General features: G+C 40.3%; 1 protein-coding gene across 1 annotated transcript in view; it reads right to left on the bottom strand.

The window, feature by feature from the left end:
- Window positions 1-2416: 2416 nt before the first annotated feature.
- Window positions 2417-14592, bottom strand: part of ANKUB1 (ankyrin repeat and ubiquitin domain containing 1) — a 38702-nt gene continuing 26526 nt past the window's right edge. The window contains exons 4-6 of the mRNA XM_075268820.1: window positions 13700-13814; window positions 5762-6667; window positions 2417-2495 (exon numbers count right to left, since the gene is read on the bottom strand). Coding sequence (XP_075124921.1) covers window positions 2417-2495; window positions 5762-6667; window positions 13700-13814 — 1100 coding nt within the window. The remainder of the gene's footprint in view (window positions 2496-5761; window positions 6668-13699; window positions 13815-14592) is intronic.

Below are 14592 nucleotides of genomic sequence, written 5' to 3'. Positions count from 1 at the left end.
TTGATGGAGGCCTGTTTTGTGTGTTTTTTATTTTATTTTTTGTTGTCTGACTGCCTTTAAGAATATTTTATGTTAGGCTCCATACACACAGCTGACTGTGCCATACCAGAGGGCATTCGATTGTCCATTCTGTTCCAGTAAAGACAGAGCAGGTCCTATCCTGTTGCATTTCATCAAAAGTGAACTGATCGAAGTTCCTATGGAGGTAAGTGCATAATGGGATGCACTTGCAAGTCACTCCGAGTGACCTCTAACTGCAATTCTGCTGCAAACTCCCCCACCTTGGATGCACACTCAGTCATGTGGAGTCTATCTCCAGGTCTGAAAAGCCCATTAACATACATCATGTGGTGATGTCACCCTGTGACTTCCATCTCCTCAAACCCATGATTAATCTGAGGAGATCAGGGCTGTGGAAGGCGCTATTTTCACCTTATTGCTATAATTGATCAGTCTAGATTGACTGACCAATCAGAGTGATCGTTGGCTTGGGGCAGCTGCAATTGGTCCTGCCGCCAATGGTTGTGACATCAGCTATGAACACAAAACAATAGGAGATTGTTTAACAAGACCATTTGCACAGATGATTTATTTTTCATCTTAGATGCACCGGAACAATAAAAATATTACGGTGATAATAGTCTTTAATTTGGTTTCTACGTTCCAGAATTTGTGCTATGTAAATATAGATTACTTAAATGTCATGTTGAAACTAGGTGACATTTGAGGAGAGACAAACCAAATCACTTTTGTACCATCAGTAGCAGGCTATACTTTAGATTGGGTTCATGGGGTTAATATTGTATCTCATCTCAATTGTTGTTTGTTTCTTTTTTTTCTAAATAAAAAGTAGATGATTAAAGAAAGAAGAATTGATAAAATAATGAATATTTGGGTGCATGCTGCCCAGCCCGACACTGTGGTTTTTGTATTCTTAGAGAAAAGCATACAGGTGCTGCATTGTATAATACTCCATTGGCGTTTTCCTATTGAGATGCTAACAGAGTCATGCTTAACTTGTTATTTAGTGACTGACTACTCCATTCTCTAATCCAGTAATGCCACCTAGAGGCCAGTCTAAAAATACTTACTCTACATGAAATCAGTTAACACGATGGTGGTTAAAAATTCAGAATATAATGATGTATATAAAAAAATAGATACAGAAATATTTGCAATACTTATCGATCTGTTAGTTATTAAGATTGAGATCTGAGTGGTAAAGGATCATAAATTACTGACTACATTAGTCGGCATTGTATCTTAGATATCTGAATTGACTATACTACTCAGGCTGGATTCACACTTGTGCCTAAAAAATGCAGAGAGAAAAGTCCTGCGGACACCATTCTAGCAAGAAGAGTGCAGGCGCAGGTGTGAACCTAGACTAAGAAATGTGGAATTTGCTCATGCTCTGTTCACATCTGCTTTTGTATTCCATCCGGTTAGAGTCCGCATGGAGACCCCCCGAACGGAATACAAACGCAATTGCAAGCGCTTGAATCATTCATATGGGCAGTGCGCAGCAAGCACACGGACCCCATTATATTCTATGGGGTCCGTGTGCTTTTACAGCGCTTGCAATTGCGTTTGTATTCTGTTCGGGGGGGTGTCCATGCGGACTCTAACCGGACAGAATACAAAAGCAGATGTGAACCAACCCTTAGACAGAATTTTTTTAAAAAAAAACATTCATCTTCAAAATGAGAAGAAGAGGTTAAAAACAGCAGGCGCAAAATTACTAAGAGTGACCTGCAGCAAGTATATTACAGTGGTTATTTGTGCAGTTTTCTGGTGTTCAGCCATGGAGCCCAGCTCCTTCTTTACTCACTTCTTGGCCACTCTTAAGAAAGGTATCAAGTGCAGTGCAAATGAGGGAAGAGTCACAATTTTTCTTCCAGGGTTCCTAGGACAGCTACCTATTAAAAACCACACTTATAATCCAATGAAAGACTACTTTTATTTCTGTTTACTTGTGTTTCTTTTTTAATAATACTATGCAATCCTATGTGTCTTCATGGTTACAGACTACAAACAAACTATGCGCAATCAACAAGCATGAACGTGTATAGTCAATCAACTTTACATTTAATGTAATAAGCATAGCAAAAATGATATATAATATAATGATTAGAGGGTGTTGTCCAGCTTTTATAAGAATTGAGCTGTTGCATATGGGATAAAATAGCAATACAGGCTATTACAGGCCATATCGGCCATATCCATGCTCTTCTATTTACCACTGATCAGCAGAGGCTTTTACAGGTCAGCATGGTCTATTTTTTTTCTTACTTTGGCACAATCATAAGTATGTTGGACAGTAATATCTTCATAATAAACAGCAAGAAACCCGAACCTGCTTGTATACATGAGATGTGTCAGTATTCCAGTTCTCTGTCCATGGTCTTGCCAGGCTTTACAGGCTGTGCACGGATTTTCTGGCTAGCCTCCTGGCCATATCTAGCTGTTGTAACCAAGGCTTTTCTTTAAACTCACTGTAAAGGCAATATAGTGTTAACATTATATCATGAATATTTTTGAAGAAAAATGTAACTTAGCGCCATGTATACATTGTTTACTTTTTGGCATGATTCTTACAAGATTTGATCATCGCTACCAACAACTGGACAAAAAGTGGCAATGCTAAAGGGAGTCCATCATCCATATTAAAAAATCCTCTGATATGTGATGCTATATACTGATATGTCTATAAATAACATTATAGACATGTCCCTGCTGATACCACTTGTTATAATAGGAGGTAAAATACAGTAGAAAAAGAAGATAAAACTGCTGTATGCTGTTTACTAATATCCATCTGGGTGGTGCTGCAGAGGTCGACAGTCATAGTTTACGCCCTGTTCACATGCTCATTCTTCTTTGACCCACATCCCACTCAGCACAGCTAGGGCAAACTTCACGCCCTGCAAGATTTCAGTCAAGGAAGGATGGCCATGCCAACAGCAAGAGTGATTATTTCCACACATGTACTGCCCAGATGACTATTGGTAAGCGGTACATGGCAGGTCTTTCCTTTAAGTATCTGACCCTTAGTCTTTCTCGGAAATAAGCGCTGAACCAATTATGCTCCATATGATCTAAACAAATGAGGTTCTGCACAAAAAAAAACAAAAAAAACACAAATCCCATACGGCTGATTGACAAATTTCTCTCTATGTACAGTAATAGGGAGAAAGCTGTCAATCAGCAGTAGATGGATGGGGGGGGGGGGGGGATAGCAGCTTATAAATATACCAGGCAACTGGCTCACATCTCTCAAACTGTGCTGCAGTCAATAAAATTTAAGCTTAGCCAAACTGCAGCATACTTATACTATTCTGCTCTCTCAGACAAGTTCCCTTTAACCCCTTAAGGACCAGGCCATTTTTTGGTTTCGCATTTTCGTTTTTCCCTCCTCACATTTCAAGAGCCATAACTTTTTCATTTTTCAGTTCACAGAGTCACATGATGGCTTATTGTTTGCGGGACAAATTGTACTTTGTAATGGCACCATTCAATATGCTGTGCAATGTACTGTGAAGCTGGAAAAAAATTCAGAATGAGGTGCAATTGGAGGAAAAATGTATTTGCGCCATTTTCTTATGGGTTTAATTTTTACAGCGTTCACTGTTTGGTACAAATGACATGTTACCTGTGTTCTACGTGTCAGTACGAACGCGGTGATACCAAATTTATATAGTATTTGAAATGTTTTGATACTTTTAAAAAAATGATAAACTTTGCAAAATAGAAAAAAAAATTTGTGTCATCATGTTCTAACACCTGTAACTTTTTCATATTTCCATGTATGGAGCTGGTTGTGGTGTCTTTTTATGCGGGACAAGATGACGTTTCTATTGATACAATTTGGGGAAAGATCTGATGGTTTGATCACTTTTTATTAAATTTTTTATAGGAGGCAAAGTGTTGAAAAAAACGCTTTTTGGCTGTTTTTATTTTTTTTGCCGCTACGCCGTTCGCAGTACGGGATAAATGTTTTAATATTCTAATAGTTCAGGCATTTTGGAGCGCGGGGATACCTAATATGTTTATGTTTAATGTTCTTTAATTACTTTTATAGCTAATCTAGGGAAAGGGGGGTGATTTGAACTTTTATATTTTTTTTATTTTTTTAATACTTTTAAAAACTTTTTCTTTTCTTCTGTTACATTTATGATCAGACCCCTTAGGTACCTTGAAACCTAGGGGGTCTGATCGCTCATACTATTCACTGCAATACTACAGTATTGCAGTGAATAGGAAAATCGCAGGACTTCTATTAGACGATGCCTCTGGCATCGTCTAATAGATCTAGTGCAGAGACAAGCCTGGAAGCCTTCAATAGGCTTCCGGCTGTCATAGCAACCGATCACCGCCCTCCTGTGACGTTCAGGAGGGCGGTGATCGGCGAAACATGGAGGCGCCCGTGCCGCCGGCGCCGTTTACACACTGCGGTCACGTTTGACCGCAGTGTGTAAAGGGTTAACAGCAGCGATCGGCTCGGGCACCGACCGCTGCTGTTAGTGGCAGGTCCTGGCTGTATGATACAGCCGGCATCTGCCGTGTATGGAGCGAGCTCAGCATGTGAGCTCGCTCCATACATCCCCATGCGACCCATGACGTACAGTTACGTCAAGGGTCGCTAAGGGGTTAAAGGGGTTCTCCCATAACAACCTTTCAGCCAGGCTGCTTGCAGTGCCTGCTTCTCACTTCCTGTATTTCTCTCCCTCCCCCTCCTTCCTGCTGAATGGGACACACACCACTTCTGCAGGTCAGATCATCTGCAGATTCTTGTACAGAATGGACTCCATGTTATCTGTGTGTTTACATAGAGAGATAACAGACTCGGCTTTATCAGCAAACTGCAATTAGCTTAACGGATTGTCCTGCCAGCACTGAGTAAGTGACGTCACTTGTCCTATCTCCCAGGTCCGTGGTTATAACAACGCTATGTAAACAATGGGAGGAATAAATTCACATACCATGCAAACAAAGCAGAATTTCTAAAGCAATATATTTAGGAAAAGTCTTCAATTTACATAAGATACCAGTATAGATAGGATCCTTGAGATGGGACAACCCCTTTAATGTCAAATTATCTTGGTCTGTAAAGGGATTGTCCACAAAATACATTTATCATCTTTACACAAGATAGTTGATGAACGCATGAATGCCAAGGGTACAACTGCTGGGACCAATCACAAGAATAGGAGTCACAAGTCCTTTGTTGGATTGGAGACGTGGTGATATGTGTGTTATCACTCTATTCACAGTCTATGGGACTGAAATTTAGCTGAGCACTATACTTGGCTATTTCTGTCAGTTCCATAGAGATCAATTGGAACTGTTTTATCCATGTGTGACAATTGCTGCATTCAAACAAGGGACAGAGAGCCCCCTTCTTGTGATTGAACCTGCAGTTAAACCCCAGTGATCATACAGGTGTCATCAGTTTTGATGCAGTAAAAAAAAATGCAGCTGAAAACGCAGCAGAAACACATCAGGTTTTTTTCCACAGCATTTTTCCCGCAGTACTTCCATAGGTATAATTGACATGCTGTGATTGATTTTCCGCTGCAGATATTTTTATGCAATGTGTGGATGGGATTAACTAGAATCCCATAAACTTTGTAGGTACCGTAAAATGTAGTTTTTTGCAACGTGGGGCTTCAGCCTTACACTAGTTTACAGACGGAAAAGCAACTCTAGACATTACATAACATTAAGAAATAGACAGCATATTAGTAACTTATACCCTTACCTTGCAAGGCTTAAAAAATATACTGCATTCTGTCTTGGTGTCCGGCCACTGTATTTTGAGAAGGACTCTAGAGAGGAATTCAGCAGAAAAGAAGCTTGGGGTGTTCTTAAATTACGTGGGCGACTGTTGGCAGTATTTGTGATTGGTGGAAGTGGAATATGAGGACTCCAGCCACTTGTAAACATATCATTAATATCCGGTGATTCTGATGCAGGTCTCATCTTTACAGGATTTTCTCCTATTTGGTTGAGTGATGGAAATCTGGATAATTTTGCTTTCCGCTCCCTCAGTGTATTAGGACGCAATTGTAAAACTGCATTAACAATTGCCTGACTGCTGTGTGCTCGAGAGTTCTGCATAACCCGTCTCCATTTGTCCTGATAAATATCATGTAAATCTCTACTGGTCATCTTGGGCTCTGTGAAACCATCAACCACAACTGGGTCCCCGACTCGGGTTTTAAATTGTGGAGCCCATTTTTTTACTTTGCAGACTCTTTTCTGGGCTCTATAAAGCCATTTCTTTATTTTAATGTAGATGTTCATAGGAAAAGAGACATTTGGAAAGGAGACAACTGACCAAGTTTTCATGATTAAATATAATAGGCAGTCTTTATGTCCATGCTGGATACATATCCTGAGTGGTGTCTGGCCCAGTGCGTTTTGACACTCCAAGCACAAAATATTCCGTGCAATAAATGATTTGATGACAAGAAGCTGACCTTTTTCAGCAGCAACGTGGACTGCACATTTTTCAATATCATGATGGTCAGTATCACGGCACCATTCTCTATAAGGATGAACACCAACTGCCTCGTCTGCTCTAACACCTTTGGCCTGTAGCCATTCTGCAAGCTCTAGATGGCCAAAGTGCGCAGCTATGTAAAGTGCTGCTCGCTGCTGGAACCTGATTGGGAGATACACATAAGTCACTGTAATGCAAAAGTATCTCAAAAGAAAAGGAAAAAGACACCGAGCAAACCGTAGTGTAGATCTGTATGCTTACTGGTTGGGTGTAAAGACAAATCTAGGCTCACCTTTAAGGGTTGTGTGGATACACAACACTTTACAAAGCAACAGGATCACTGGACAAGGATCCTAAATTGGGTGCAGCTGTGAGGTACCTCACACTTCGTGGGTGTATAGATAATGCAAGGATGGACCAAGTTTCCGATTTTGCAGTTACAAATCCGGAACAAGAAGGACCCGCGGTGAATGGTTAGGTGAATAACGACTTTTTATTGAACAACACACTACGCGTTTCGGGCATTCACTCTGCCCTTCCTCAGGTGCAATAGTTCTACATAAACAATGAAACAATAAAAAAATATAAAATCCATATAACAATATATACGCCTAAGTTGTTTTGCAGAAATACAAAAACAACCAATGTCTTGGCTATTGTGTGGATAAACAATAGTCAAAAGTAAAATACATATTTAAAAGAGACAATCTGTAACTAAAAATATAGATAATAGTAAGTAAAAGACTTTCTAAAATCTTTTGGACACCGCATCATGTAAACCTGTGTTTACAACAATTAAAGCCGGAATCTTCTTTGCAGTTCATCAGACCCATGTACATCAGAAGTACTCATAGAAGGCCACCAATAAATAATTACCAAAAAAAATTCTTTCCCAAACAATCCTTCATATAACACTATGATCAATAGTGAGCAGTTCTAGTTTTAGATTGTGAACGTGCAACAATCATGGGCATAAATCTCATAATAGAGAAGCATATTAGCTTACCTTTGCCGTCCAGGTAAGCTAATATGCTTCTCTATTATGAGATTTATGCCCATGATTGTTGCACGTTCACAATCTAAAACTAGAACTGCTCACTATTGATCATAGTGTTATATGAAGGATTGTTTGGGAAAGAATTTTTTTTGGTAATTATTTATTGGTGGCCTTCTATGAGTACTTCTGATGTACATGGGTCTGATGAACTGCAAAGAAGATTCCGGCTTTAATTGTTGTAAACACAGGTTTACATGATGCGGTGTCCAAAAGATTTTAGAAAGTCTTTTACTTACTATTATCTATATTTTTAGTTACAGATTGTCTCTTTTAAATATGTATTTTACTTTTGACCAGGGCCGGCTCCAGGTTTTTATGGGCCCTTGGGCTACAGAGCCTCAGTGGGCCCCCTTGTAAAGGAGGCAGGGGATTTGAGACACTATGCGTTGCAGATGAAGCGAGTGACGTCACGCAGGAGTGTGGCGTCACCAACGCCATACCTCCCAACTTTTAAAGAGTAGAAAGAGGGGCAAAATGTGCGGTGCGCGCCACGGCAAATTTGGCTCCACCCACTTTTATGTTGACTCCGCCCATTCTCATTCATTTATCATGTGCTCCCACACAGTATAATCCTCCTACAGTCACCCGTAAATTATATGCTGCCCCTCCATCTCTCCCCCAGTTTCATATACACCCTTCCTCTGCCCCCAGTTTCATGTCCCCCCTCCATCTCTGTCCCCAGTTTCATCACATTCTCCCCCTTCATCTGCCCACAGTTTCATGTCCCCCGTCTCTGCCCCAGTGTCATGCTGTTCCACCCCCCCATCTGCCCCAGTGTCATGCCGTCCCCCCCCTCCCCTTCATTTGCCCCCCCCCAGTTTCATTGGGCCCCCTCCATCTCTGTCCCCAGTTTCATGCCGTTCTCTCCCCCCCTTCATCTTCCCCAGTGTCATGCCATTCCCCCCTCCCCTTCATTTGCCCCCCCAGTTTCATTGGGCCCCCTCCATCTCTGTCCCCAGTTTCATGAGATTCTCTCCCCACCCCCTTCATCTTCCCCAGTGTCATGCCATTCCCCCCACCCCTTAATTTGCCCCCCCCAGTTTCATTGGGCCCCCTCCATCTCTGTCCTCAGTTTCATGCTGTTCTCTCCCCACCCTCTTCATCTTCTCCAGTGTCATGCCGTTCCCTCCCCTTCATTTGCCCCTCAGTTTCATGGGCCCCCTTCATTATGTTCCACCTTAATATAAAACAAACACTTACACTCACCTTCCATCGCTCCCCCGACGCTCCTCTCTCTGCTCTCACTCCATTCAAATAGACGATTAAAGCAGGAGCTGTGACAGCTCAGCTCCTGCTTTAAAGCTGCGGCCGGCTTGCGTGTGTAGGCGCGATGTGATGACATCATCGCGCATACACACGCAAGCCGGGCCGCAGCTTTAAAGCAGGAGCTGAGCTGTCACAGCTCCTGCTTTAATCGTCTATGTATTCAGCTCATCGGCGTCTGTCGAACGCCGATGAGCTGAAATCGGGACAGGCAAGTGCTGGGGCGGGCAAGTGCCAGAGGCTCTGTGGGCCCCGGCACTTGCCCGACTATGCTATGCGCTGACGCCGGCCCTGCTTTTGACTATTGTTTATCCACACAATAGCCAAGACATTGGTTGTTTTTGTATTTCTGCAAAACAACTTAGGCGTATATATTGTTATATGGATTTTATATTTTTTTATTGTTTCATTGTTTATGTAGAACTATTGCACCTGAGGAAGGGCAGAGTGAATGCCCGAAACGCCTTGTGTGTTGTTCAATAAAAAGTCGTTATTCACCTAACTATTCAGCGCGGGTCCTTCTTGTTCCGGATTTGTAACTGCAAAATCGGCAACTTGGTCCATCCTTGCATTGTAATGCAAGAGTAGAACACATAGACCAAAACACTTCAGATAAAGCTGGAGCTCCCATGGGTTATAGTTTTTAAACAAAAATATGTAATATGTCATAACTACCTTTGTTTCCAACTATGTTTCATTTTGCTTTTATTTAGTGTAGAACAGAATCAACAGTTTGAGCCTTGAAACCAACTATTGACTGATCTGTTATTCTTATTATCACACAGGTATAGCTGAGAGGCCACAGTAAGGTATACATATTGTGGGCAAATGGTTAGAATATCTTGGGATATTGCCTTCCTCTCTCTGTCTTTGTTACCACAGCCAGAGGTTCTTACTGGCTATTGTAGCTTGATCTAGACAGCTGCTCTGTGTGGAGGAACAGAAATAGGGAGGAGTGCAGAGAGGGTTTGTCATGTGTACATTGCAGCTTCCTCTCCACTGCCAGGACTTTAAATGGCTCTATCATTGGGAAAAGTCATTTTTAGCTAAGCATATACTTGCATAGTCTTTAGAAAGGCTATTCCACACTTACCTTTTGTATGTAAATTGACTCAGTAGTTTCTGACTAAGTCCGTTTTTATTCATATGCTAATTAGCCTTCTCCATGCACAGGAAGTGTCTCTGTGCACTTCTCTCTGTTATTCTCTATGTTTATGAGAGCAGAGAGATGAGTCATCAGCACAGCAGCCCCTCTGCTCTCATACACAGAGCAAACAGTGCACACAGACACTTCCGGTGCTTGGAGAAGGCTAATTAGCTATGAATAAAAACAGACTTATTCAGAAACTACTAAGGCAATTTGCATACAAAAGATATGTGTGGAATAGCCTTTTTAAAGGCTATGCATATACAGTCCTATGAAAAAGTTTGGGCACCCCTATTAATCTTAATCATTTTTAGTTCTAAATATTTTGGTATTTGCAACAGCCATTTCAGTTTGATATATCTAATAACTGATGGACACAGTAATATTTCAGGATTGAAATGAGGTTTATTGTACTAACAGAAAATGCGCAATATGCATTAAACCAAAATTTGACCGGTGCAAAAGTATGGGCACCTCAACAGAAAAGTGACATTAATATTTAGTACATCCTCCTTTTGCAAAGATAACAGCCTCTAGTCGCTTCCTGTAGCTTTTAATCAGTTCCTGGATCCTGGATAAAGGTATTTTGGACAAACAATTCAAGTTCAGTTAAGTTAGATGGTCGCCGAGCATGGACAGCCCGCTTCAAATCATCTCACAGATGTTCAATGATATTCAGGTCTGGGGACTGGGATGGCCATTCCAGAACATTGTAATTGTTCCTCTGCATGAATGCCTGAGGATTTGGAGCAGTGTTTTGGATCATTGTCTTGCTGAAATATCCATCCCCGGCGTAACTTCAACTTCGTCACTGATTCTTGAACATTATTCTCAAGAATCTGCTGATACTGAGTGGAATCCATGCGACCCTCAACTTTAACAAGATTCCCGATGCCGGCATTGGCCACACAGCCCCAAAGCATGATGGAACCGCCACCAAATTTTACAGTGGGTAGCAAGTGTTTTTCTTGGAATGCTGTTTCTTTTTGGACGCCATGCATAACGCCTTTTTTTTTATAACCAAACAACTCAATTTTTGTTTCCAAAATGAAGCTGCCTTGTCCAAATGTGCTTTTTCATACCTCAGGCAACTCTATTTGTGGCGTACGTGCAGAAACGGCTTCTTTCTCATCACTCTCCCATACAGCTTCTATTTGTGCAAAGTGCGCTGTATAGTTGACCGATGCACAGTGACACCATCTGCAGCAAGATGATGCTGCAGCTCTTTGGAGGTGGTCTGTGGATTGTCCTTGACTGTTCTCACCATTCTTCTTCTCTGCCTTTCTGATATTTTTCTTGGCCTGCCACTTCTGGGCTTAACAAGAACTGTCCCTGTGGTCTTCCATTTCCTTACTATGTTCCTCACAGTGGAAACTGACAGGTTAAATCTCTGAGACAACGTTTTGTATCCTTCCCCTGAACAACTATGTTGAACAATCTTTGTTTTCAGATCATTTGAGAGCGGGCTGTCCATGTTCGGCGACCATCAAACTTAACTGAACTTGAATTGTTTTGTAGAAAGAAATGGTCCAAAATACCTTCATCCAGGATCCAGGAACTGATTAAAAGCTACAGGAAGCGACTAGAGGCTGTTATCTTTGCAAAAGGAGGATGTACTAAATATTAATGTCACTTTTCTGTTGAGGTGCCCATATTTTTGCACCGGTCAAATTTTGGTTTAATGCATATTGCGCATTTTCTGTTAGTACAATAAACCTCATTTCAATCCTGAAATATTACTGTGTCCATCAGTTATTAGATATATCAAACTGAAATGGCTGTTGCAAACACTAAAATATTTAGAACTAAAAATGATTAAGATTAATAGGGGTGCCCAAACTTTTTCATAGGACTGTATGTGCTTAGCAGGGATATGTATGTGTAATATTCGTAACTGTATGTATTGATATGTGTGTGATGTATGTTTAATGTGCATTAGTATATGTGTGTTATGTGTGAAATATCTAGTAATATATGTGAGTATTAGGTGTGTGATGTCAAACAGTTATATCTATGCTGTTATAAAATGCAGAAACTTGCTTTTCTTTTTGTATGAAAGAGGAGATTTACAGGTATATAACAGGTATATAACACTAAATTTGCAGTGCTATCTATATTGTTGCTATGCGGTTGAAAACACAGTGGGGATTGGGATATACTGTGTGTGTGTGTGTATATATATATATATATATATATATATATATATATATATATATATATATATATATATATATTGCACCTGCATATAAATATCCTACTCCTGACTGTGTTTTCACCCACTTGTATCTCTGGAAATAATACAGATAGCACTGAAAATTTTGTGTCAAATGGAAGACGAGAATCTCCTCTTTCATATGATAATGTTTTATAACACCTAAGATATAACTGTTAGAAGAGACCCTTCACTCCTCTTCTTTGTGTTTTACACAGCCTGTCCTCCAAGCCTGTATTCCATATACAGTTAGAGGCAAGAACATTTCTAGGGGTTTGTATGTAAATGGGGGTAGAGACATTAGATTATTTCATCACCCATCGCCCTGGGTGATGAAATCCCTATCTATAGCTCAGTATTGACAAGTATTCTCATCCACAGTCTTTCTCTTGCAAGCTTCAAGTTATTCCATTATTTAAATATATTCTCTTACTGTATATAAGGCAGAATATTATAGGCATAGATCGCCTCTCATATTTGCCAAAAGAACACTAACTATATTGTGCTGTTGGTTTACAGGCATTACATGTGATGATACCATCCAGATAATAATGATACGTCACTTGGTTTCCTGTTAATGGTGCTCAGAAAGGCTTCTCAACTGTATATCAATAGAACAGAAATTCTGGTACTCATATGTTGCTTCCCAATAACACAAAATTTTATTTCATCCAAATAAATAAAACATTTTGGTCCATACTCGGATCTTCAGCAGTTATTGGATGAGAGATATGCAAGGAGACATAGTCAGGAAGCAAAGGAGTATAGGCAGGTATCCTATGCTCCTTTGTATACTATACTCCTTTGAGTGTGGATCGAAACATTTTATTTGGATGAAATAAAATTTTGAATTATTTGGAAGCAACATACTGTAAGAGTGCCAGAATTTCTGTTCTATTACATGTGATGAAACCTCAAAACTTAGCAAAGGGACCCAAGTTACATAAAATTTGCAATATGTAAATATGACCATAGATGTAATGATAATCCTTAATAATCTGACACATTATCAGATCATTAAGGATTATCATTGCATCTTTTTGATTGATTCCAACCAAAATACTGGTTGTTACATTAATAGTTCATCTACCCCCCCCCTCCCAAAGGAAAAAAAAAAAAAGAGCAATAGCCATGAACAACGTTTCCTGTAATACAATCATAACATGAGAAATCTCTGCTCTCTATCACTGGGAGGCTCCAAGTGTGCATTGTCCCTGTGATAGCCATATTTTTAATGGCTAACACGATGACCTATTATTTCTTATGGCAAAATTTTGGACAGCTCCTATTCCTGTCCAGTTTGTAGTCGTTTTCATTGCAAGCGTCAATGGATCAGTGGAGGGTGCAGGCAACAAACAAATATCATTCATGTGCTGTTTTTCCATAGACCCATATGCATACACATTAATGTGCATATAACCCGGGCGTGTGAGATGATGTAAAATGGTTAAATTTGCCATGGTTAAGCAACACATTTTATGGAAATGAAAAAACTGACGCTAAAATCTTGTGTACCTGAGAATAGTTTCATACTTTGATAAATAACGCTGAACGCTTTCTTTGTGTCCATGTACACATGCATTAAGGAGCTCTTTCCAGCCATCCCAGACATCCATTTTTACTGTGCCACCTATCGATCAATATAAAGTCAATGGTAAGTTCATATGCTGGGTTGAATCTAAAACGCATAAAAACCTACATGTAATCTCATGAAGTCAAAGTGTGATGAACAGTCCAACAAACTATTCAACAATAGCCAACCTATGACATTGTTTCCCAACCAGGGTTGGCAAACTTGTTTATAAAGGAAATTTTAAAACCATAAAACATCTGTACTTACCTGTTTCCCAGGGGATCCAGCACCACCTCTTCCTTGGTCTCTGGGACTATGATTATATGCATAAGGCACATGATCAGTGGCCACAACAGTCACGTGTCCTATTACATGAAGTGAGCCATTGAACAACAATACAATGCCTAACTGGCTGCAGTAGTTACATGCCATATAGGCAACCCCTAACACCTGAGGCAGGTGCACCCCAGGCATATCCACCCAGCACAGGACTATCTTTGATGTTGTCTCTTTGATCCTCTGCCCCCACAAAGCTGTCTTACTACAGAACAGGATTTAAAGTTGAATCAACCAGTTAACTGGTTGTGGTTATGGCTTGCGTTATATGACTTTCATGTAAGGATCAACATCTATTAATGCATGACACACTGACTACTTCATTTTTTTCTTCTTCTTAAATCAGCATGTCATGTAAAAAAGGATGGTGAACCTGACGTAAGGATACACCAGAAGGCCAGGGGGGAGGCAGTGCAGGATCTCCAGGGAAATGGCAGTTGAGCACAGCTTATTTTTATGGTATTTGAGGAGTTTAATAACCTTTAATATTTTACAAAAT

This window comes from Leptodactylus fuscus, chromosome 3 (assembly GCF_031893055.1).
Source record: "Leptodactylus fuscus isolate aLepFus1 chromosome 3, aLepFus1.hap2, whole genome shotgun sequence".
Classification (NCBI taxonomy): domain Eukaryota; kingdom Metazoa; phylum Chordata; class Amphibia; order Anura; family Leptodactylidae; genus Leptodactylus; species Leptodactylus fuscus.
This window is presented reverse-complemented; position numbering and strand designations above follow the sequence as displayed.